General features: G+C 39.8%; 1 protein-coding gene across 7 annotated transcripts in view; it reads left to right on the forward strand.

Annotated features, from left to right (window-relative positions):
* pde1cb (phosphodiesterase 1C, calmodulin-dependent b) overlaps positions 1-18,949 on the forward strand; it is a 118,136-nt gene extending 99,187 nt beyond the window's left edge. For 6 of the 7 annotated variants that reach the window (XM_046052036.1, XM_046052037.1, XM_046052038.1 and 3 more), the window contains 10 exons: positions 2,092-2,192; positions 3,012-3,140; positions 3,662-3,763; positions 8,576-8,696; positions 9,942-10,023; positions 10,707-10,827; positions 12,717-12,892; positions 13,493-13,726; positions 14,760-14,825; positions 15,461-18,949. In XM_046052036.1, the coding sequence (XP_045907992.1) occupies positions 2,092-2,192; positions 3,012-3,140; positions 3,662-3,763; positions 8,576-8,696; positions 9,942-10,023; positions 10,707-10,827; positions 12,717-12,892; positions 13,493-13,726; positions 14,760-14,825; positions 15,461-15,480 (1,152 nt within the window). In that variant the 3' untranslated portion in view covers positions 15,481-18,949. The remainder of the gene's footprint in view (positions 1-2,091; positions 2,193-3,011; positions 3,141-3,661; positions 3,764-8,575; positions 8,697-9,941; positions 10,024-10,706; positions 10,828-12,716; positions 12,893-13,492; positions 13,727-14,759; positions 14,826-15,460) is intronic. The other variant, XM_046052035.1, reaches the window with a different exon arrangement.
* Positions 18,950-27,069: the final 8,120 nt, after the last annotated feature.

Raw genomic sequence — 27,069 nt, forward strand, 5'->3', positions numbered from 1 at the left:
CTTCCCACTGGTGTGACTTTAAGACATTTCTGATGCCGCATTCATTCCAAGAAAAAGCACTAGCCTCACTAAAGCAGAGTTCAAAGTCCCCAACCAGCAAACCAGCCGGCTGCCCCCGCTTCCAGTGTTTTTATTTAATCACCTTAATAAGGTGGCTACGACAGCTGTCGACATGGTGTGTTTCTTTGGGCAGTGCCTTGTGGAGTAAACCACATTACTTCTAGAAACATGGGCTCCTGGGAGAGCAGGAGAATCTATCATTTTGCAGGCCCTCAAGACTCCATTAAATAAACAATCAACTGGTCATTCATAAAGCCGGCCCCATGAGGAAATATAGTGAGGGATGACTCGGCCATCTTGCCCCCACCCACACCCCTAAGTACTGCCCCCTTGTGACTTTCCCACCCCCACTGTTTATTAGTCACCAATATCAACTGGCCCTCCTGATCTAAATCCTGTCTCTTTTTACACGAGGGCACTGAGATGCATGCACATCTCAGAGGAAATGCCCACTCACAGGTGTGCATACTGCATACACTCACAGATTAAACACTAACAGCCATAAATAAAAACAAATACATGCACACACACTCAGGAACAGTCCATTTTATTCACGTTCTTTTGGTGATAGACGTCTTTATCTATGGATTCAGGGGGTTATGTGGGTGTCGCTCATATGATGAAACACAATTTTAGTTTAACCGAATATTTTATGGGAAATATGCTTATTCACTTTCTTGCTGAGCGTTGGATGAGAGGAACAATACCACACTCGTGTCTGTCATTTGTCAACTCCCTTTTCTTTCCATGACAAACACAAAATACGATATGAAAAGAGGTGACTAATGTCTACTTTAAATCTACTCTACTACTAAGATAACTATAACGAAATTGTGAAATTCCATTGGCTTTTTGTGGAAGATTTGGATTACTAATCCAAATCTCGTCATTGGATGGCTGCACATTTCTCTTCCCGCGTGCCTAAATCATCTTCCGGTGACTTTGTACTCCAGCAGCCCAGCACCAACAGTGCTAAAGCCTAGAGCTAGCTGCATGCTATGGCTGTGGAGCTTGGCCAACTTCACACGGTGATGGGAAAAATACATGATGGCAACAGCAGAGGATTATTTGGAAAAATGGGTCGACATTTGGACCTAATTCAAATATAATGCCAATATATAATGTAATTACTACACACAGTTGATAGTCGATGTTGAATGGCTCCACTCCAGCTTAATGTAGTGTATGTGTGACATCCAAACACAGCTTTGTGCTAAAGAAAAGTAACCGGCTACCGTCTGTAGCTGTTATTTACCAAGCAGACATGAGAGTAGTATTGAACATTTACAGAAAAAAAAAACAATAAGCATATTTCCCAAAATGTCAAGATGTTCCTTGAAGAGTTGCTGCTAGTTTCACGTCATTTCTTTGCTGTACTCACAATTCATTCCCATAAAGGTTTAAACTTGACCTAAAAAAAACTTCAATAGTAAAACATGATGTGTATTCCCACCTTGTGACAGCGTTAACTGGTATTAAAATTAAATAGTGCATGACTTTTTCATTTATATTTGGTAACAGTGACAAACCAGACTGAGACACTGTCTGAAAGGGAAAGAGTATTAAAGAGTGTTAAAGCGACATTTTAAAATGTGATTCTCTCTAGAGCTTGTCTTATCTAAAGATTCCTTTTTGCTTTGCTGACCTTTCCTCTATCTTCTCCTTCCCATTTGTTTCCTTTCATCCCTGACTATAATGTATCCCTCGTGCCAAATCCCTCTCTCTGCATCCTTTATATCACTTTTCTCCTCTGCATCTTTATGACGTGATAAACCATTACCTGCTTTCCCCTTTTTTCCATTGACTGGCTTCTCATTTCTCTTCTCTTATTTCTGTCCATTCTTTCCTCTTGTGTTCATTACTTTTCTTTCCTTCTTTTCTGTCGATGTCTCTGTCTTTTCCATCTCATGGCTTCCCCTCTATAACACCTTTCCCTCCCTTTCTTCCTCATCTTCACCTCCCCCTCCTTCCTCACATCCCATCTTTTCCCTCTCGCCTCCTCTTCTTCTTTTCCTCTTCCTTTGCCTCCAGCATTGGTTGACTGAGCTTGAGATCTTTGCCATGATCTTTGCGGCGGCTGTGCACGACTACGAGCACACGGGGACCACAAACAACTTCCACATTCAGACAAGGTAATGGATCATAAAATCTAAAATGCATGGCAGTGAGTCACCCGATCAATGTATTCATTTACAGCAAGGGGGCTGTACATTGACACTGAGATCGCCTGCAGGGCGGGACTCCAAATTAACTCCAAACTCCATGCCTTTGGGTAGAACTTCTAAAACTTTATATAAATAATGTTGTCCTGATGTGTACTTTTCGCTACATGATACTTTTCAGAAAGGGGATTTTCTAGATTATTTCATGTCTTATTTTAAAACAAATTCAGTTTTATTCTCACTGAACCAGATAGTTATCTAATCTTGATCTTCACAAACTTCTTACTATCAGTGGTCAATTTTCATTAACTCTCTGGGGGTTATGGAGGGCTTTGTCTCATTTGGTTTAAGCATGTTAAGTAAAAATTTAGAACCTTTATGTTGTGTAGAGCCTATATATCTTTGACATTCTGAATATTGCTTTATATATATATTTAGGTAGAGTAGTAGGTTAAACCGTCTTGGGCTCTTTCTCCCCCTTTTTTGTTGTTTTCTGTTAGATTTTGTCCCTTAAGAGTCTCCAGTTAAAATTAAAATTCCAAAAAAGTCCAAAAGTCCATATAAAGAACATGAATTCTTATATTACATTCTTACATTTAGTAGATCAAAGTTCAACCAGATTGAAGTCTGTGCAAGACCGTATAAGCAACAGGCACTGGCACTGATCACATTCACATTCAAGTGATACATTGTATTGATAAATTGAAGAAGAAGCAACATCTAGGGGTCTATTATTTCTCTTTCCAATTTAGACCGATGAGAGACATTTTTTTTATTTCTCTTTGACAGGTCGGACACAGCTATCCTGTACAATGACCGCTCAGTGTTGGAGAGTCACCACGTCAGCGCAGCCTACCGCCTACTGCAGGATGACGACGAGATGAACATCCTATACAACCTCTCCAAGGATGACTGGAGGTCAGTGAGACAATGAGAGAAAGAGAGACAGAGATGAAAGAGCTGGTGTGACAGCAAGGGGAAATACAACTCAGACATGTAATAGAGAACAGCCAGAGAGGCAGACATGACAGGTGGAAACCAGACAGGTCATTGAACAGTTTCTCAATGCACACGTGACCTTTTCAAAGTCCAAAAGTAACTTATGTCTTATTTTTCAAGATTAACAACTGTGCTACGTGGAGTAAAAACCAGAAATGTTGGATTACCTTCAATGTCCAACTACTTTGTACAAAATGGAACTGTTATGTGTGAGATTACGTTAAAGGAGACAGCTGCAATCTGATTTCTTGTGGCATAAGCTGGGACTTGTCAAAGCAGATATTATAAATAGCTCTCAAAATCTGCGTTGGCTGCCTTCATTTACTTTAGCGACTTCCGAAATAAGTCGGCTTTTATTATCCACAAGTTTGACAGTTCATTATGCAGCACATGGCTCATGTTTTCCTCTCCTTTTTTGTCTCTCCTTTGTTTTCATCAAGAGAGCTGCGGGCTCTGGTGGTGGAGATGGTGCTGGCGACAGATATGTCTTGCCACTTTCAGCAGGTTAAGGCCATGAAGAACTTCCTACAACAACCTGAGGGGTCAGTTGCCTTTTTTTCACTACTGATAACACTCCCTGCCCTCATCCCAGCAATTTACATCTTCATTAACCCTGCCATGGGGTCACTGTTTACTAACCACCCACTGTTTACAACTCAATTAACCCTGCCCTGTGGGGTGTACTCAAAGAGGAACGCAACAAACCAATGGAGTGCATATTTTGTTGCCAATGAGTACCTGATCTGATGTCAGGATGTAACTACAGCATTACTCAGGCACAAACACATGATAGCTTGTGTTAGGAGCGGTCAGTAAATCTATGTGCATTTTCATGTTCTCAATGTCATGATTTATCATTTTTTATTTATTGAAGGACAATCAGAAAATGAATACATTAAATTCAACTTCAACCTTCATAATTATGAATCAATAAGGCAAATCTGCAAAATGGCTTCAACACTTCGACCCCTAATTGACCATTATAAGGCAATTCATGTATACATTTGTAAGGAGTTTTTCCTGTGCTGGAAGTCTGCAGCAGAGTTGTAGTGCAGTCACACCAGCTTTGGCATGGTGAAATTTATTTGCACACTTGGGTGAAAAACAGCCGGTGGTAGAAATATTGCTGGCAGGTTTGCTGCTATACTGTAAACTGCAACAGCTAAGATGACCAGCTAGAAAACCTTAACCAAACTATGTAATATTGTTTTTGCCAGATCTCCTGTTTGGCTGCTTCTAATCTGCAAGATGTGCCTACAAACATAAATAGCAGCTATAAATACTTCCCCACCACATACAGTCACTTGTAGTTGTTGAGTATTGGCAAATCTATTTCATTTTATTGAGAATGCCCTCTGCATTGCAGTACCATTCATATGGGTTATATTACTGGGTGGTTAAATTATTATAACATTACACAAACAGTTTGATCTTAGATTGCAATAAATATAGCTACAGTTAAATCAAACTCAATGGTGTGGAACAAAAAAGGAGACTGCAAAAGGGAAGCAATTAATATAAACAATAAGAGTAAATCTTCTAAATGCACATATTTAAAGAAGATCTCAAAGGCTGTTGCAATGATACACGCCAAAAAGACAGACCACTAGATGTATTAAACTATGTACAGAGGCCAGCATGTATTCCATTTTGTTTATTAATATTTTTGCACATATGTGACAGGAGTGGTCATGAAGTCACACGCTTGTGCAGTAGGGTGGTATTGAGGGACGGCCATGGCCCCCTAGGCGAATGTCACGTGACAGAGAGAGTTGCCAAGCTAGCAAAGATAGATTCATTTTGCTATGAATTTATTACTGAAAGTGCTTGTGTTTTTACTAAAAGGCACTGAGCTCTGTCCTCTGCATTATCTTCTTCAGCCAGATGCTCTGAAAAGAGCTAGTGGCAGTCTTCTGCTGGGTAACAAACCCACACATAAAAGAATTTTACATGAAATTGGAAAGTACTGACAGAATGCTTAATCTGGTTTTCAAAATCTGATGAGTGCAGTTGTGTTTGGAGGATGGGTGGTTTGCTGCAAGTCAGTGATGAGGTGCTTTGTCAAAAGTAAACAGTGGTGGGTGAAAGAGTGAAGAAACGTGGCAGGTTGTTTAACAAGGTTCGCAGCGTTTCCCTTTGCTGTCAACGTTTTTAGGCATTTTTCAACAACAATTTTTTCAATAGTTGTGTAATCCGCTTCTTTTCTGATTAGTAGCCTACTGACGCCTTCCTCTGTGTCTCCATCTATCACGTTAGCGTTGCCTTTCAGGTTGTAGCGGCCCCTTGAGAGTTTCACTTTGTACAGTGGACCTCCCCCAAATTAAAATGTAAACCGATCATATACAATACCGGACCAGTTACAATATTCTCAGATTCACAGAGTCAAAGTTCAGCCAGGTTCCGTTTGCGAACAGAAATAAAAGAGAGCAATCAAACAAACCTATCATATGACGTGATGAGTCACCACTGCTGATGTAGGGGCAACACTGAGACGGCTGTAAGAACCTTGTTGGCCCTCAGGGTATTCTTTTCACTTTGACAATGCATTGCACTCAACATGACTACAAAATGGCAAAAAATAATAATAGTGATATGGAGATAAGCACTTTCCTGAGAACATGCAGGAACATAAGAATCAATAATATTATGCTTCCTATATTTGTGAATATACCTCAAACTCGCTGACTGGAAGGTAATCATCAAGCTACAGAACGTGGTACACACACACACACACACACACACGCACATGCACATGAATGAGAGATTGCGTCTGCAGGAAGCTGTAATGCTGAATAGACTCTAATGTAAAGTAATTTCAAACCACTGTGCTCCAGGCCTGCTTAGAGTGCACTTCAAGACCCATCTGCCACAAATGGAATGAGGGGAAATTTGAGCGAGGCTCTCTCACCTCTGTTTAACCTTGTGCTGTGTGTTTTCATTTTTGCGCCTATTTAAATGCATCAGTCCATTAAACATGATATTTTGATATGGTTATCGGGTGATACCTCAGACATCGCTGATGTCTGATGAGGTGAAATTAAGTATCTTCACATCATGTTCCAGTGTAGGAAACTGATTATCCTAATGGAGGCAGTTTGATGAAAAGGACATTTATTTTTGATGGAGGTGTTTCTCTGTTTGTAGGCGGCTGTGTGTGTGTGTGTGTGTGTGTGTGTGTTTGTGTGGGAGGGGGGGGGCGTTCATGTACATGCTCTGTCATCATTTAACAGTTTGAGGGTGCATCCATCTGATCTGTGCCATCACAACAAGGATGTCTTATTGCCAACAAAAACCAAAAGCAATGAACTGATCACAATAATACAATAATAGGTTTTGTCCTCTGTGCCATAGAGCTCCATTGTTGCCCACAAATTATTAAAAAAACCATCAACGAGCCACACTGTTGTTCAGGGTGACATGTTTTTTTATTACCATGAACACAAACACTGCAATTTATTTTGAGTCAATCCCACACATACCGCTCTGCTGTCGTAACACTCCCTACCAAATGTGTGTTAATCCACCCCTGAAAATAGTCCCTAACAAATGCACTGTTTACTCCTGTTTGAGTAACATTAGTTTGAAGAAATTATCAAGACTTCCTATGTATGAGTGAGTTATAAAGATTTAAGTCTTTAATAGCAACCAATGGGCTTGGGGCCACAGACGGGGTAGGGAAGTATCAAGAGACACATTGATGGTTTTGGTCTTTTTATGGGATTTGTGGACAGTATGAAAAATATAGAATATCAGCCTTATCCTTGAAGTAGAAATTATCCTACCTACAGACTCATGAACCCCATCGCAGTCAGACATGGCAATAACATATTTTGAGAGTATGAAATATTTTGATCGTCTGATATCTATGCATCTTTTGCAATTAGGCAGCCTGCAGCCTGCTTACTTTTGTAATGTCTTAGTAACTTTATCCAGTTCAAATTATTTGTGTGCATGTTGCACTTAAAGGTTCACCCTTTTTCAAGTCTATCTTAAAATAATTGACAAATTGACATAGTTTCTGGCTGTTGTAAGTGTTCCCCCTGTCCATACCAGCTGTGAAGCTGAATATAGGTGATGGGGGACAAAGTCTGCAGTCCTTGTGCTGTGTAAAAATGCATTCAATTTTAAGTCGAAGCTAACACAAGGCTTCAGAATTCAGAGTTAGTCAAATTGAAGTACAGCCGTTACAATTATATTTGCATTACAATTTCCAAATGGGCACATTTTTACCCTGGTGTAAACCCAGAAACTAGGCAGTATTGGTACCATGCTGAGCATATATAGGACAATAAAAAAACATATCCACTCTCTTGAACTTTTTAATGTTGCAATGTGCTGTTCTTGCACAGTCAGTTCATTTTTGTGGTCAGATTGTTGTAGACACATTTGCAGCTGTGCCTTTTTATGATTGACCCTTTATCTTCAGGGACACTCAGTGCTTTTAATTATTTATTTATTTATTTATTTATTTATTTATTTATTTGGAATGTCTGTTTGTCTTCATGATGTTGGTTTTGCCTGGACATTGACCAAGCAGAGGTTAGGTACCTCCCAAAACCATTCAACCTCACCTGTAGTGATTTAGGTGTCTTATTCGAGGGCTTAATGATTATTGTTTTTATAATTCAAACTTAATGTAAAACAATTTGTAGAGATTTTTTTTATAACTTACTTTACTAGTTAAATGTGAGTATGTGATTCTGGAGAAATCCGATACCATCACAAATACCATGATATAGAGTGAACAACCACATAGAAAGTCAAGTAACTAGCGTTGGCCAAGTTGTGGGTTAGCAACCTGTCACTACAGTTGCTGCTGTGAAGCTAACACGCAGAGAGGACGAGACCCAGCACATCAGCTCCAAACTGCCATACTCACAACGCTCCTGCTACTATAGCTAACATCACAACAACAGCATGTCTTGGCAAACTAGAAAGTAAGCTAAACGTTTAAGGGCAAGTCATTTAATGTTACCTGACACACAAATTATAGCTGGAGCGGCTGGATTAGTGTTGTGTGGCGGGGTCCGAGCCACTTTGTTGTTTCTCCTTTACAGAGCCAGGGCTGTGTACACACTCGATTTTTTTTCTGCACACACACTGAACAGACAGCTAGCTGACCCTGAGGAGATATTCGCTGAATTTGACAAAAATACATGTACTGGATTAGAATTGTATACCCCACATTTAACTTCATTTTAAAGAACTAATCACATACATTGTGATTCACTGAAAAACAACACTCAACACACAAAAGCTCAGTGTACAGGCCCTTTTAAGAAAACAACAAAACAAATGAATGATACTCTGTGGTGGACTTCAGTTGTTAAAAATTGTGTATCTTCTTTTTTCAGCATTGACAAGCCCAAAGCCCTGTCCCTGCTGCTGCACACAGCAGACATCAGCCACCCTGCCAAAAGCTGGGACCTCCACCACCGCTGGACTACCTCCCTACTGGAGGAATTCTTCAGACAGGTGAGTGGGTGTATCTGGTAGGTCACAGAGTAAATCATGAGTGGAGTAGAGAGAACACAGCATGCATTTCAATATACAATATACACTCAGTTACAGTTTATTAGGTACATAGTTAGCAAATAGTTAGAACTATTGCAGTCTAATACAACAGCCTTATAATAAATCTAATATTTTGCCCACCCCTTTATATATATGGAGACTAATTATTAGAAATGCAATGTAATACAACCATACAGTTCAAACATCACCTCTGAAAAACACAAGACTTGTTGTGGCAGGAAGTAGGGGTTAAAAGAAAAATATTAATGATCCCTGTAAACGATGCCATTAAACAGGCCCTTGAACTGGAAAACCAAAAACAAAATGCAGACTTATGTTGTTGACAAAACAATCAATTTAGTGGCTGTTCTTCAGCTTTAGATCATGTCACATGATCTTCCTCAGCAGATGGACTTCACCCAGTTGTCAAGGAATTTTAGATCTTGAAAATGTTTGTTTTTTCTGATCACTTTGAGGACTTTTGGACCATGTTGGCTTAAAAGTTGAAATAGAAGGTTCATTCTTGACCTTTAAATGACCAGTGCTTTTTCCTGCTATGTGATAAATATATGTTCTATTGGACCAGCTGTGGATTTCTTAGGATTGCCAAATATGAAACACATTTGAAGTAGAGTTGATTCATCTTTTCTCGAAATAGTACACTTAAATTGCTTCTAGCCGCTCTAATGGTTCTTGTGTTTAGGATTGTACTGGTTGTCATCTGGACGTCAACAAAAGCAATTTATTTTTCTTTACACAGTTGCAATCTAACACCAAGATAAAATAATAATGATATTAGTGGCTTTAAAATAAATTGAATATTTGTAAATGTCAACATGAAGGACAAGCATTTAACTGATTCCACATTGCTTTCATCTCTTCCATTATTAATCCACATTGTTCTCATTATCAGTGCTATTGTTATTGTGGCCGCTTCCACAAGGCCTTGTCTCTCGGGATAAGAATTGCAGATAAATAGCTTCTCCAAAGAACATTGCCTCCTGACTCCACATCTTGTCTGTCTGTGAAAAACCAGGAGAGAAAATGAAACACATTTGCTGCCCAAAAGCACTTGGGGCGGGGGCCAGACAAATCCAAAACGTGCTGATAGAAGTGTGAGCATTTTGTGTTTGCTGGAGGTGTGTACGTGTACTGTGAGTGTGTTTCTGAGAATGTGTTTGACTGAGGAAGATGCTGTATTTCCAGGGGGACAAAGAAGCAGAGCTTGGCTTGCCGTTCTCTCCACTCTGCGACCGAAAGTCCACAATGGTGGCACAGTCCCAGATCGGTGAGTTGCTCCTCAATCCTTACAAGCACCACCTGCATAATGGTGCCTGAAAGCCCAAATGCAGGGCAATAAGTCTGCCTCTGAATCTTAAAGCTCATGTTTTTTTAGCCAAGCTAGCGCCCCCGCAAATAGATTGCAATTTTGGTCTGTCAGTTTGTTGGTGCACGCCTTTGGTCCAGACAGAATTATCTCAACAGCTATTTGATGGATTGCCATGGACATTTCTAATGTACGTATAGGTATGTGAGTATTGTTTTAAAATAGACTCACAAAATTAAATTTTGAACCTATCCTTTTAATAGCTGTGAGCGCACAGTAATAATTGAAGGCGACCAAGATAAGCACATCAATGTTTTTATCAGCTCAGAGCTTCTTCCATCTGCATTTTGGCAGCTGGACGGTCTAATGACACAGTGAGATTTTAGTGAATAAATCAAACTGAAACTGGACAGAAATAGGATTTTGAAAAGTGAGCGGGACATGGGACAAGAGGACAAAATGTAACATTAGTCCTTGGTTGTGTTGATACCTATGAACTTAATTTTATCTGTATCTAAGATTTGACATTTTATGATGTTACAGTATCACAGTGATTCTTCAGGGCCTCTGTTAAACAATTCAAACACTTCAGTAAGGAACGCGAACATGGACAAAATGATATGATTTTCTTTCTTTGTCAACAGGGTTCATAGACTTCATCGTGGTGCCCACCTTCACTGTGCTGACGGACATGATGGAACGTATCATCAAGCCGCTCATCGACGAGGCCTCCCATTCAGGTTTTGCCGGCATTAGACGCTCAAGGTAAGCTGCAGCACTTTCTCTAAGAGATAATTTGAAAATGAAAACCTTGGATTCTTAGAAGATGCTTAGTAGCAGGACTGAGCAGATGGAAGTGGGCGATTGTATGCAAATTTAAGTACATTTTAATCAACCAGCCTGGTTTATCAACAATGGAAATTTCACTGTTTTCTACCCTTCGCCTCTCATACCTTTCTGACCAACTGCTTGCTCAATAACATAATTAAACCTCAACAGCATATCTAATGGAAGTATTGCGAACAGCAGATGAGTCTTCCATGAGTAATCAATTTCTGTGCGTGGAAGTGTCTCCACCTTTCATCAGGCAGAGACACACACCTTGAAATTGATATTTTAGAGATGCTAGTCAAGTTCGCCTTGCCTCCCCTGATCAGGAATGGCCCTTAGTGCTGGATTGGTATACACAATAGCCTCTTGACAGACAAAAGGAAGTGAATTTGTCTCCACTGGCTTAATTAATTGGCCGTAGTGCTTTTCTTCCAGCCACGTACTAAATCTAATCAGGTATGTGCAGGGCTTTGAAACCAAACAAATAAGAAAGGACATTCCACCTGCTCTTGCATTACTAATATTTAAAATATCCAGAGAAAGATCATTTATGCTGTAAAGATCTGTTATTTGTGTCTTTTAAAGTGACTCATCAGAAAGTAAAGCAGTACTCGGAGAGTCGGGCTCTGTGTCTTCCGTTGCACCTGCGCATCAATGTCAGCCTCCCTGTTCTCCTCAACAGCAGTCATTAGCATCACTCAGTGGGCCTCCAGTCGGAGCTAACCAAGTGGAAATCTCAGATAGTGTTGCCTCTTGTCTCCCTGTCTGCATGCACACCTGGGTGCTTATGGGTTTCTTTTGAATGTTTCCTCACAGTATTTATAGCTGCTTTCAATCCTCTGGAACTATGTCTGCTCCCTCTCTCTGCTCTACTTGTCCTCCATTCATTCTTCTTTCAGTCTGCTTCTGAATCTGAAAGCTCATGGTTTTTTCGCCAAGCTACTCGGAAAGGGATTGCAATCTTGGTCTGCCGGTTTGTTAGTGCAACCCTTTGGTCCAGACAGAAAAATCTCAACAACTATTTGATGGATTGCCAGGAAATGTTGTACTACCCCACAGGGATTATGACTTTGGTGATCCCTTGACTTGTCTTCTAGCACCACCATGAGATTGATATTTGTTGTTTGGAGTGAAATACCTTGACAGTCATTGGATTGATTGCCATGAAATAAACCCCACGTGATGAACTGGAATAACTTCGGTGATCCCTAAAAGGGGAACCCCTGCAATTAGTTTTGCACTTCCATATTGTTTTGGGACTCGCCAGTGATGTATTTGAAGAAGAATGGTCAAAATGGAAGCAGCAGGCGGCTTTATATTCAGACTTTTAGTCCCTAGTTCGGGTCAAGCTCAATAAACCCTGGATTGTACATTTCCCATAGTGCAAATTGACAGCATCTTTCATCAGACCCCAGTCGCCTAAACATCCACTTCTTTAAGTTCAGTTTGTAAAGCAGGCTTTATGTGAATATGTTAAGTCTGAAGCCCAGCATTGAAGTAGTACTCTTAATGACAAGTAAGCTGAACTTCATATGTAAAATAGAAAGAGCGCTCCTTTATCCAGTCATCAAGAATGTTTTTTTTTTTTGTCCAAAATACCTGCAAAACCAATGGAATTCCCATCAGCCTCAGCTTTACTTTGTTTTTAAATGCTAAACTAAGATGGTGAACATGGAAACATTATACCTACTAAGCATCAGCATTTTAGCATTTAGCTCAAAGCAGTGCTGTCAGTACAGCTGCACAGGGCTGCTAATATGGCTGTAGACTCCTAGTTGTGCTTGACTTTTAATTCTGTTCTTCACTCTCATCTTTCTGTCCAGTCTGAACAGCATTAGCTCCGATGAGGCCAAAAGGTACAGTGTGAAGAGCATGGGGTCCGACAGCAGCTCGTCGGGGCAAGGCTCTCTGCCGATGGTGGACCTAAAGAACTTCAAGGCGTTGTGGAATGAAGAGGTTTATCAAAACAGAGAGAGGTGGAAGGCACAGGCCGGTAAAGGTACGGCACATCTAAACAATCAGAAATATAAAACAGGAAAATGGAGGTGATTTGAAGTCTCAGGGAACGGTAATGCCCTGCTAAAACTGATCTCTCTGAACAGATCATGAGATCCACCAGAATCAGGAAAATTGGCTTATAAAGTTGTAATGCTCTTAGCGCACTCAGAGTGGGATTTTGACTGACCTGTATTACTGTGGGATTTTGTGGCATACACAGTGACTACGTGCATCAGTTTTTATTTTAATATTTATTTGGTTTAAAAGTTGTAATCAGTTTTAAAAAATTATACATCACTTATAAGCCAAGTACTATACTTACTTATACTTACATATATATGTATATATATACACACACACACACACACAGTATAGACATTACCAATGTCAAATGTTTTTGTAACTTATCTCTGCTGCCCCCAAGTGGCCAACATTCTCAGTTAAGTTAGTTGCAGATTTAAGGTAAGTTTTGGTCTGAAACAGAGCTCTTTTGCCTTTACTGGCTTTAAGTAAGAATTAAGTAGTGATGAATTAATGCACATGGACACACACTCCCACACACACACATGCTAACCTGCCTCCACGCTCTATGTGACCTCAGAGGCTGAGGAGAGAGCTAAAAAGGAAGCTGAGGAGCGAGCCCAGCAGGAAGAGGCTATGGAGCCCCAGGACGTCCACACAGAATCAGAACAGCCTGAACCAAAGGAGGACCAATTGAAGGGGGAGGCACCCGAGTCAGAGGAGGCCAGCAGACCACCAGATGGTAACACAGAGGACACAGAGCAGGAAGCACAGCCTGGGAGCGCTACACTCAAGAATCCTCCACTGCAGAATGGTAGATCCCTTTAACCAAGTAATCACATAGCATGTTCTGTTTTAAGAGACGTGACATATGGCAGTTTCTCTAAATGTGCTATACATACAGTATCCTAACATGTCAAGTAGTAATGTTGTCAGTCAGTAAAGTGGTCAGCTACAGTGAACATTTCTATAATCCTGTCTTAACCCTTTATCATGATCAGTTACATAGTTTTTTGATTTGTTTCCCAACCTTTAGTACCCATTCACTTTTATTTTATCTGATAATTAATTATGAGATGCCACACCAAGTTTTTATTAAATACAGAGCAAAGGTCACATTGGGAATTAGTTTTTTCAGAACTACTTTTTTGTTCCCTTGTATTACGTTTTGCATAACCTCGCAATATGTTTTGCATACCTTCTGATCCAAAGAGGAAGGCTGAGCTGCATTATGTATTATACCCAGTATTATATATAATGTATTAGACCTTTGGCTGTTAGTCGCTGTGATTGTGATGACATAGCTTTGGCTGTTGGAGTGCTGTATTCCACCACGGGTTCAAACCCCCTGTGACTTAAGCAGTCACAGTACAGCCAGCATATCATAGCCATAACAATAGAATCATACATTCAACCACAAATGCAGCCATAAACTGACCGTGGATTATAACTGGACGTGGCCAACCCATGAACTGTTCCTATATCTATCTCAGGGGAATGCAACAAATATTGCAAGAAAACGCAAATCCTTATTACGAGGCAACGCAAACGTAGTTCCAAAAAACAATTCCCTCTGTGAAATTAATTCCTGTCAATTTTTTGTGCATGAAAAGTAGTTTTTTATGTTTTGAATCAATGCAAGATAAAGTCCACTAGAATTTCAAATAAAGTTCTGTGTGTTTGAACAATATTTGGCAGCATAGCACGTGGGTTGAAGATGTTTTTATAAACTTCATAAATGAAAGAGGATGCTTTGAAAGTTTCATTGTCTTGTTTGGATAGAGCGCATGCTTGCTGCCACTGGATGCAGCTGTGTCAGTATGACAAATAACACAACTATTTTTCAGGAGAGCTGTCTGAAGGGGCTGAATCTCCAGAGGGTGACGAAAACAACAAAAACAAAGGAGTCGATGGTGAGTTTATTCCTGCAGCCCACGACTATCGACAAAAAACAACAACAAAACCCAAGCATCTAGCACCGAGATAAAACTAATATAGTCTAATACAATAGCCCTGCAGAAAATCCTCCCTCATATGTTTAGTTTGTGTTGTAACTGTTTCTGTTGTATTTTTTTGTGGTGCAGCTGAACTGTGTCTCTATTATTTAGCCTACACTCATTGACATAAATGAAATGGCCAAATAATAGAAACACTTGAATCTACCCAGTGTATTTCATGACCTTATTCAATTTTAAACCAGTACGTATGCTACCTAAAACTTCTTTAGGATATTTAGGGCTTAGCATCTGCAGGGAAATATTACTGTACTTTAGGATGAATACAACATATTTGTACATGACATTTTAAGCTATTGCAGTGTGTACATGATTTAAATATGATTTAGACAATTTCCCCTGCAATTAAAGACTGTTTAGGATAAAGTGGAAGACAACTTATTATCCATGGGAAACAGGGAACCAGACTCAGAAAATTATGAAACAACATTTTTTTTTTTATCCTCCAGGGAGATTTCCCCACAATACCTTGTCAGTTTGTTGACATATAATCTCACCAAAATTAATAATGTTCTTTTTTTGTTTTCCCACAGCAGAGGTAGAGATGGAGTAAGTGAGCTGTGGAGAATCACTGCCACACTGTTAACATCTTAGCTGCTGTCGACCTCATCCTGCATTTATGGGAGAAATCAGACTCATGACAGAGGGAAGGCCATTAGTTGGACTGTGTCGCCCTCTACAGGACACAAAGTAACTCACACCTTCACTTCCTATTTGTCTCAACGATCTACTGTTTTAACCATGTTTATACTCCCACGCTCTTGTATGCAGAGCTTTCGGCTCTACCCACGTGCATTATTCCTCCCTTCCTGCTTATCGATAAAGATGATACACAAGAAGATTTAATGACCTTAAGATAATGGCAGCGCCGCTGGGGACGAGGAGAGGCTTTAGGAAGACTGCCACTGACAATGTTACTTTTTTTTGTTTGCCAATAATGTTTTGCTTTGCTCGAGGTTGTGTGTTTAAATCAGCCACAGACACGCAGCCATTGTACATGTCCCACTTTTCACTGTTGTGTGATGCTTCTCTGTCTACACAAGTCTGGTTTTAAAAAAAAGGAGTTTATTCAGAGACAAAGTTTGTGTCACAGCACTTTACTTGACTGAATAATGCAGAATAGATGTACATTAAGAGGGACTTAGTAACTGCTACACAGTATGTATATGTATGAGTGAGTATGTGTACAGTACACTGGGGTAAATTCGCAGTCTATAGCACTACTATTTTACTAGAAAGTACACACAAATACACACTATCTAGAAAACTTAACTCCTGTTGGAAGTCTCTTATGTTTGTTGAAGCTACTACGAAAAAACTGTTTACCACCAGTTGTGGCTAATGTTTTCCCCCTTGTTTACTTTCTTAGTGCTTTCCTCAGACATCGTGCAATTCAAACAGTTTCCTTGCAGCCAGGTTTATATTGTTTTTTTTGTGTTTTTTTTGTCCTCTTTAATGTACATATTGAAAGTTTGTATATGTATGGATCTCAGAAGCAAAAGAAATCCTATGAATACAGCAACGGATATTATTTTGGATATAATGTAAGATATGTAGTGAAAAATGTTCAAGAATTAGAATGCAACTTTTACATTTCAAACATATCACACACACATGAATGCATTCAAGTTTTTGTAATATATAAACAATCTTTTCTTATTTGTTTTGCATCTGTTATGTCCTGTATGAATCATGCACTAGATGTGTGTAAAATTCTCATTCTGTAAGTCATTTCTTTGTCAAAAGACTTCTTCTCGATGCCTTCTTATATGTATTTAAGCTGTAGCAAAAAGTCAACATTGTCGCTGAATTAGAGAAAAAACGTGTATGTGTATGTTATTTTATTTTGCAGTGCGGTCATGTTACAGCAGCTTCAACTATGAGGTTGTTGGTGTAATGTTTAATCAATGTGTTTACAGTGTGCTCACACACCTATTAGCCAGTTGAATCCATCATGCTTTTGTGATGCGTCCGAGGCTATGAGTCCAAACTGTATCTGCTTCTTGGTTGTTTGCCAGGTTTTTAAAGCTTGTGATGTTGTGAATAGGAGATGCAAATATTGCTTACTGCGCATATGTAACATATTGAACCCCTGCAAGACTGGTTCAGCTTTTACTCTATACTTAAGATGTGTAATTGGAAGAAAAGCATTTTGGCAGTATTTGCATAATGATATGTTTTCACAAACATTGTGCACTTTTACTTTATTTTTCTTTATGTTTTGGCATGAAAATCATCAAATTGATTGTGCCAAGAACAAGTTCAAGCATATTCTAACCTCAAATTTTATAGTATACTGTACATGTGTATCCTGCTAAATGTAGTATATATATGGGGTTCATAAAAGGGAATATAATTTAACACCTAAACATTTACATAAAAAATGCAGGAATTCTGATTTCTTTTTTAGCCTCTCTGTTTTAATACACGCTCCCCATTTTGATATTACATAGGAACTTTAGTATCGTGCTGAGATATAAAGCAGTTTATCATGCTATGTAACCACGTGCTACTTTCTACCTAGAAAACACAGTCAGTGGTTAGCAAGCCAGCTGGCTGAATGTGTGCCTATATCTGTACTTTCTATTTGACACCTTTCACCTGTAGGAACCTCAAATTGTGCGATGTCATTTGAATCTGTGCTGATCCAGGTGCAGTAAAACAAGCCAGTCAATATCTTCCTCCAATAATCCACACTAAAGAGTCTTGAGTAAAGACGTTTAGTTTAGATACTGTTGGAAAGTTTGCCTGTAAAGTCAGCAGTTTGATGTTGCAGAAGTATAGTATTAATGTAGATTTTGCTCTTTTCCATTTAGAAAAATCTATTTTATAGCTGTATGGCTTTTTTGTTTTACTGTACCGTTCACTCCTTTTTTTTTTTACTCTGAGGATGGATTGTCAAAAAGTACGTTTTCAACATGTAATATTAATTTTTAATTTTGTCTTCCCTCTCCGGTAATATTTGTCTTTGTGCATCTGTCTGTTCAATATGTGTCTGTTTTATTCCACCAGCTCTGAAGTCAGAAAAATTACAGTTGCTCAAAACTGTAGAATGAAAGTGTAAAAATCATAGCAAATTAGATTTATAAGCAGAACAACAACTCATTGCGCCCTCGAAATAGCCTCCCTGATACTTGGTAAAGCAGAATAAATTTTCTATACCAAGAGACCAACACATGTACAGTCTTGTAGTGTGCTCTATCTTTCACTTGCTACTGTGATAGCCTAATGTATGAATATTTAACAAGACCTACACTAACCATAATCAGAATCATAGCTGTGTTCATGACATGTAAAGACTTCTAAACATGGTGTTTTGTAATGGTTGCTATGGAACAGATTATTTGTTGTTTGTTTAATGCTTTCTTTCCTTGTTTAGTCTGAATCACTCTGTAATGACTGATCCCAAACTGTTGTAGTGACTGAGGTTAGACGGATGTAAAGCCTGTTTGTGTGTGAGAAACTGCCGAAAAATACTTAATGTGCATTTCTGATCTCTTCACTGTGACCTGCTCTATCGATGAGAGTGTGATGAGGTGTGTGTGTGTGTGTGTGTGTGTGTGTGTGTGTGATGGAGAGAGAAAGATAAACAGAAAGTGATACGGTGGACTGTATAAAGCTGGCAATCAACTCTCACCACCAAAAAGATTATCAAGAAAATACACTTTAAAAATCTCATGTGTTTTATATACTCCATCAGGCTGATACAACTGAATAAGTTTACATATATAAAACAGTAATAGAAATATTATGAAGGTCAAATTATAGACTGTTATCTGCCTAAAAAGTGGGTGATACAATTAAAAACAAGGCGGGTAGTCAAACTAGGTACAGTAGTAAACCACCTCAGGTTTAATCTCCCCTACATCCCTGAATAGACAGAAGGACTAAGAGAGTGTGTGTGCGTATGCATGTATGTGCATGTGTGTGTGTCACTGTCCCATGCCGGCCAGGCGGCCGCGTTTGCCACCATGCTCTGTGACTGCACAGCCGTATCAATAAATCTGGACTCAAAGGGCTCAGATCATGTCTGCCTGTCTTCTTTTCCTACAACAACTCTGTGTGTGACACATTGAAAAGGTTCACTCTGGTGGTTTTACACATAAAGACCAGTCTGCGTTAACAGTTGTCCTCTGATCAGTAAGGGTGTGACATTTGGAAGATGTAGGCGTTTATAAAGCTGGGAGTTTCTGATGAAGTGTAGGTTCTACTGAAGGGCTGCAACTATGTTTTCCATTAATCAGTTAATTGTTGTGTCTGCAAAATGTCAGAAAATACCTAAAGTATTGGTTCACCAGCGACTGTTGGTGGTTGGTGCAAAGCAAGAAATATGGTGACATCTTATTGTGCTGTGGGAATTTTTGAAGGTCACATTTTAAAGGATAGGTTAAAAATTTCTGTCAGGTGCCCATAACTAAAACCGTTTTTTTTATTGCTAATTGTTCCTCCTGTTAATTCTGGCCATCAAAAGATCACTTCCTTATGCACTTGAGGGGCAGCTGTGGGTCAGGATATAGAGTGGGTTGCCTACTCTCGATGCCCAATCCCCCGGCTCCTCCAGTCTGAATGTCGAATTCTCTTTGGGCAAGATACACAACACCAAATTGCTGGTGTGTGAATGTGACATAGTGTAAAAGCGCTTTGAGTGGTTGTAAGACTTGAAAGGCGTACACAAGTACAGACCCCTGACTTTAAATGGAAGTGATTTGGCACAAAATCCACAGTCCTTGTTTTATGCAAAGCAAAAAAGTTATTTTGTTCATCTGAAGCTGTTATGAAGTCAAATTAAGTGGACATCTTTCACTCTTTGTGTTTCCCTGTTGAGCTGCAGTGGAAGGATTGTAACAAAAAGAGCATTTGTTCTAACCAGACAGGAACCTTGAAAGATGTCCAATTTCCCTCTATAACCTGTTATATTGTGACAAAATAAATCTACCTAGCTAGCATGAAACATTCCACCACAAATGCAGCCATAAACTGACAGTGTATTATAAGTGGACGTGGCCAACACACTAACTGTTCCTATATCTCAGGGGAATGCAACAAATATTGCAAGAGAACGCAAATCTTTTTACGAGGCAACGCAAACGTAGTTCCAAGAAATAAATTCCCTCTGTGTAATTAATTCCAAGTCAATGTTTTGTGCATGAAAAGTAGTTTTTGAACAAATGCAGGATTAGTTCCACTAGAATTTCAAATAAAGTTCTGTGTGTTTGAACAATGTTTGGCGGCACAGCACGAGTTTGTAATGACTCACTGGCAGATCAGTAAGGTTGAAGATGTTTTTATAAACTTCATAAATGAAAGAGGATGCTTTGAAGGTTTCATTGTCTTGTTTGGATAGAGCGCATGCTTGCTGCCACTGGATGCTTCTGTGTCAGTATGACAAACAGCACAACTGTTTTTCAGGAGAGCTGTCTGAAGGGGCTGAATCCAGAGGGTGACGAAAACAACAAAAACAAAGGAGTCGATGGTGAGTTTATTCCTGCAGCCCACGACTATCGACAGAAAACAACAACAAAACCCAAGCATTTACTGCTTGTATGAATATTTAACAAGACTTACACCAACAATTATCACAATCATAGCTGTATTCATGACATGTAAAGACTTTTAACATGGTGTTTTGTAACGGTTACTATGGAACAGATTATTTGTTGTTTGTTTAATGCTTTCTTTCCTTGTTTAGTCTGAATCACTCTGTAATGACTGAATGACTGTTTGTGTGAGAGAAACTGCCGAAAAATACTTCATGTGCATTTCTGAACTCTTCACTGTGACCTGCTCTATCGATGAGAGTGTGATGAGATGAGTGTGTGTGAGTGAGTGAGTTTGTGTGTGATGGAGAGAAAAAGATAAACAGAAAGTGAGATGGTGGACTGTATAAAGCTAGCAAACAACTCTCACCACCAAAAACATTATCAAGAAAATACACTTTCATATGTTTTATATACTACACCACAGACAACTAATGCACTCACATGTCGTGCTTTACTGCAATTTTGTCATGTCCTTAGTTGATTTTGCATTAAACTGTGTCTCCATTTTATTTACATCATGGCCTTACAAGCCAGGCTTTGAGCCCCATGCTTAAAGAGATTAACATAAATATGAAAAATTAACTTTGAAAGTGAAATAAAAGGTTCTTAAACTATTGTTTCAAGCTTGTGCTACACTGATATCACTCTTAACAGCTGACTATTTAAAAAAATGTAACCAACATACATAGCCAGTGGTAGGTTGACAGGTGCAATTCAGGCCTTAATATTTCATCTTTGAAGAGCAAGAAAGTTAACTATTTTTATGACTTATTAGCACAAGACTGTAGTAGCCTATTTACTGCACTGAAACATGAACATGTCCCTCAGTCAATGATCCACTAGATGTCTCTGTTAGACTTTAAATTACACTAAAGCGCCACCAACGCCACAGCTCTCAGCCTCAGAGGGCCCGCAAAAAAAAACACGATCCGCGGACTTGATGTATGTCCTCGTCTCTCTCCCAAGATACTCAGCGTATAGCTCTTTATCCAGCATATATGCAGCTCCACAAACATTAAACACAGAACGCATATTTATCACAAGCAGCATGCATATTCATGGGCAGGTTGATGGTGCTCGTGCAGGGATGTGTATGAGTTCTCAGCACAGCGCTGAGTGCCGAAGCAGAAGGCGAATGTTAATTCAATTATACGGCAGCTGTTCCTTGGTGCCCATGGCCACTGTGTTTGCACTAGAACAGAAATCTTGTATTAGGTCCCTCGCCATAAAAGACCATTGCCAGGCATGAGAATGGGGACTGCCTGTAACCAAAAGCCATCACCAGTATTGTGAAGAGCTTTTTAATGCTTATTTTGGGCGTTACTGAGGACTTTGGTGAGGCTGCAACGTAAGATTTGTGTTGTTGTTGTTGTTGTTGTTTTGGCTTACTGTTGATTTACGGTGCTTTTGTTTCTGGTCATTATTCTATTAAATAGTCAATCTGCTCAGAAGTAAAGTGTGCAAATGAGTTTTGTGGTGTAAACTCCAGTCAAGGGCACCTGGATAGACACTAGTGTGTGTGTGTGTGTGTGTGGGGGGGGGGTTCTGTGGTACTGCTTCACCATCATCATTTTCTTTCGTTGTGTGTGTGTTTGTTCGCATGCTTGTATTTGTGTGTCTTCTTGTGGATTCATGCTCATGACTTTGTGCTTATTTTTGAGCATAAAAAGTGCACAGCATGTATGTCTTTTCTTCAGCTGCTCCCACACATGCAAATGCAGTTTGTCCGTGCATTTATGCGAGTGCTGGTATTCGTGCTCCACCCCACCTGCTGTCCCAGTTCGGGCTGAGCTCCAGTAGCTACGACTTGGTGGAGGAAGAGGAGGAGGATGTGAAGGCATCCGCCTGCCTGTCCCTTCATTAACCGGCTCCCCGAGACTCGCTCTGTATTATTTTAATCACACGGCCACTGGCGGGAACTGCTGCTCTGATGTTACCTGGACCTGCTAATAAGTTTGCTTTTCTTTCATCAAAAGGAAATCAGCCACACCTGCGGGAAGGATGCGCTCAACTGCACATTATATATGTATAATATATGCACGCATTCAAATTCGGAGACACCCAAACGCCAAAAAGCTCTTGGTTATTATTCTCCTATCACACTGACAGATTGCAGGGGACATGGCAGAGATACTCAGAAAGAAAAGTAAGGGTGCAACTAAAGATTATTTTCATTTATTCATTAATCTGCTGATTAATCGATCACTTGTTTATTCTGTAAAATATTAGAAAATAGTAAAAAAAAAAAATGAGAATATCCCAGAACCCAAAGTCTGCAGTTATTTTATCCAACCAACACGCAAAACCCCAAATATATTGAGTTTACTATCAACTAACACAAAGTAAATCCTTGAAAAACTTGAATGAGAATGTCAGTTAACAAAAGGGAGGCTAATTCTTTTTCTGACAATCAACTCTTTGATTAACTGACTTGCTTCAATACTGTAAACACAATATGATGCTATGACACCAAGACTACAGTATGACCGGCCTCCTCTAACATTACCAAAACTGACATTGTGTTCTCGCCACTCAACTACACACAGACACATCACGCAGCATGTAGACATTGCATATCAAGCTGTTTAATAAAAATGAAACCCCGTCTATCCATTGGAAAGAGCACAGAGCCCTATTTAGAGTGACTGATTGGGAGCCCAGAATCAAAGGGCTCTGTGGCACGCGCTGCTGGTGTGTCTGGGAATTGGCCCAATTCTTAAAGAGCCAAGCTTCCCTCATCTTGACTGGGGCCGACCCCCAAATAGGAAGAAGCTATTTCTGCTGGCAGTGCCAAGTGGTTCCTCTCTGGAAGCCTGTCAGGTGAGGAGCCTTGGCTGCCAACTGTAACCCCCTCAGGTGGGCATAAGGGGCTGGGCATACCCCCATCATGGCTCCAGAATTGTGACACACAGCAGATGATGCAGAGGGCATTGTATTATATTGAGCTCCCTGATGCCTCAAGACAAAGATCTGCTGTGAAAGTGGCACTCGCTCCAGTCGATACAAAATACAAAAATATTCATTCATTCAAATGTTCATTCACAATGATGGAAGGAACTCATTTACTTCAGTACTTCTGTACAGTTGTGAGGTACTTGTACTTTATGATACTTGACACACCTCCAGATTTTTTCCATTTTCAAAACTTGTAGTCTTCAGCAACATCGGATGCTATTAATTCATCAGACTTCACGTAGCTCCCTCTGGAGCCACTAAAGACTTTATACAACTTATGCTGCCTTCTAAACCTTACTGAAGTAAAAGCACAGAATGATAGAGGGAAATTTAGAGGGAAAAAGCAACTCATAGACATGTGAAACATGACAAGGAGCCCCAACAAAGTAAACAAGTAAGTACCTTTAACCTGTACTTAAGTAGTGAAGTTATAAATGAACTTTAATTTAATTTAATTTTAATTTCCACAACCGTTTCATACAAATCATATGATTAGCTTCTAAAACATAATGCATTGTGCAGGACAAACAAATCACCCTCTTATCAAATCATTTGGAATGAAATACTTCAAGTTTGACTTTCTTGTAAAAAGTGAAAACTCAAAAATCGTCAGTGTTTTAAATGCAAATCAAATTGTTTCAAGAATTAAAAAACAATCAACTTTTTTGTCGTCTTGTTTCAAGATACAGTCGCTCATTTCTGGAACATTTTTTAAACATATTGATTTGAATTAAAAACAGGTTGAAAAATTCTTATTGTAAAGCAAGCAATACGTTTTTTAGGATTTAAGCATTTACCAGTAATAATACTTAAGTTGTGTTGACTACCATTCATCATGCAGCACTTTCCCTTTAAATCAACCTCAAATCAATTAAACACCACAACACCATGTTGCTTGTTCTTGCTAAAACCGGTTAAACACAGATGGCATGGTGTCATGTTGAGATATTTCCAGCAAAGTTACAATGGAGTTTAATGGAGTGGAGAAGTAGGTGGAGTTACACTAAACAGCCAGGGGTTAATTTTCTCACTATGAAGTCAGTTCTTCATCTTTCATTTTCACTTTAATTCAAAAACATTTCATTGCTATGCACAACTTTACTGCCAGTTTAGGGAAACGCTCTGAAGATACTACAGAAAGGAGATATGATGTGACATTACTCCTCTCAAAAAGGTTGAATCTATGATACTATGGATGTGGTTGCAGTGGCTGTACTGTGACTATTCTTTACTGCTCCTACTAACATCAGCCAAGAAAATATGGTTAAGGTACATTCAATTTAAACGTAAGGTGCTTCCATCAGATAAGAAAGATGAGTTAATACACCACAGGAGTTCAGGAATACAGTAGTCATCGCTACAGTCTGTCTCAGTTTAACTAGCTCCGTTAGCTATCTATGTAGCTGCAATGATAAAGGCTTGTACCAGAGCAGCCAGACTGAGGGTGTGCACTCATTATGGGTTTTGGGGGAGTGGCTTTGGAGGGAGGTCTGAAGGGAGGGGCTGGGTTATTGGCTGTAGCTTCATATTTAATGGACGGACATGAGCCCTCACAAGCAAGAAAGCATATTTGTTGTAGGCGACCTGAGAGGTCTGGATGGTTCATGAAGCAGAAGATCAGGAAGGTATTGGCCCTAAACGGTAAAATTTCAAAATCCATTCTTTGACAGACAGGAAGCCAGACCTCAGAACTACAGTGATGTGATCCGCTTTTCTGGTCTTTGTGTGGACTCGAGCAGCAGCATTCTGAATCAGCTGTAGCTGTCTGATTTTTTTAGGGAGACCTGTAAACACACCGTTACAGTAGTCAAGTCAACTGAAGATGAATACATGGTGTTTCCAGATCCTGCTGAGACATAAGTCCTTTAATCCTTGATATATTCTTCAGGTGATAGTTAGGCTGATTTTGTAATCGTCTTAATGTGGCTGTCGAAAGTCAGGTCTGAGCAACATCCAGTGACAATTATACTTAGTTATTCAGACCATCAGGGAGAAAGTGAGGAATATAAAAAAATGTTCAATATATTGTAGGTTAATTTCTCCTGGGCAGTGCTGTCGCCTCACAGCAAGAAGTTTGTGGACCTTTCTCTGTGGAGTTTGCATGTTGTCCGCGTGGGTTCTCTCTGGGTGCTCCGGCTTCCTCCCACCGTCCAAAGACATGCAGGGTAGGTTAATTGGTGTCTCCCAAATTGTCCTTAGGTGTGAGTGTGAGTGGTTGTTTGTCTATGTGTGGCCCTGCAATGAACTGGCGACCTGTCCAGGGTGTACCCCGCCTTTCGCCTGATGTCAGCTGGGATTGGCTCCAGCCCTCCTCGACCCTGTACGCAGGATAAGCGGTTGACGATAGATGGATAATTTCTCCTGGATGCTGCTCAAAGTAATCTCAGTCAGCAACTCTCCCTCTCCTCTTGCATCATGCAGGCTGGAGTGAGAATGACTTACTGCGGTTATGGGGACGTTCTGTGTCTCGGTTGCTCTGAAACAAATGTTGAGACCAAGGATTGTGGTCAGCCGTGTCAAATGCGGCACTGAGATCCAATAATACTAAAACCGAAATTCTGCCACTGTCAGTGTTTAAATGGATGTCACTGAAGACCTTAACAAGAGCCGTCTCAGTGCTGTGGTCGAAATCCAGATTGGAAGACATCAAAACAGTTGTTCAGTGCCAAGAAGTTGTTCAGCTGTTGAAAAACAGATTTTTCAGTGATTTTACCAATAAATGTGAAGTTTGATATGGGCCTATAATTGCTCATTAGTGACGTGTCTATTTTGTTCTTTTTTAAGAGTGGCTTGATGACTGCAGTTTTCAGAGCCTGTGGGAAGAAACCTGAGAGAGGAGACATGTTGACAATTTGTAGAAGATCTGAGGCCATGCAATTAGAAACATTTTTGAAAACGCCTGTTGGGAGAATATCAAGGCAGCAGGGGGAGGATTTCAGATGTTGTATTATGTCCTCCAGGTTTTGTGGTTGTGAGGATGAAATTGTGTCATGCTATTTGAATTGATTTTAAGTGGACACAGGGACAACACACACCCTGTACCGGATGGGGCGGATTAGCCTGGCGACAGTAGCAAACAAGGCACATGCATTATTATTGTTTTTGGCGATTATGTCAAAGAGGAAGGACCGCCTTGCATTTCTCAATTATAAATTATAAATGTGAAGTCTCCCTTTCTAGAAGACGCTGGAGATTTTTGTTAAAATATTCTTACCAGTGTGGCATTTCTCTATGGATAACTTTTCTCACTAGAGACTGCCTTCACCTTAGTGGGTGCAATGGCTTCAACAACATTTGTCATTTTAGAATTGAACTTCTAAAAAGTTTGTAGAAGTCATCCATGGAGGAGGAGTGCATCGTGCAGCTAAGTACAATGATTCCAGTCACTGCAGTACAGGCTTGTGCTGTTGATAGGCCACACTCAGGTAGCACTGAGGGGATCATAAAAATATGGCAATAGCCTACTTTATCTGAATAAATTACAGTCCTGGTGATTTATAAATATCAAAGAGCCGCTTCTCATAATTTCTACCAGGAGAAAATAAAGAGACCGTCCACACCAGTAACAACGACCCAACCCGGTCTCACTCCCAAGTCGTCACATATGGACGCTTGGTCAAGAGCCATAATCGTCAGTTTGTGACGCA

The sequence above is a fragment of the Micropterus dolomieu genome, linkage group LG06 (genome assembly GCF_021292245.1).
Source record: "Micropterus dolomieu isolate WLL.071019.BEF.003 ecotype Adirondacks linkage group LG06, ASM2129224v1, whole genome shotgun sequence".
Taxonomy (NCBI): domain Eukaryota; kingdom Metazoa; phylum Chordata; class Actinopteri; order Centrarchiformes; family Centrarchidae; genus Micropterus; species Micropterus dolomieu.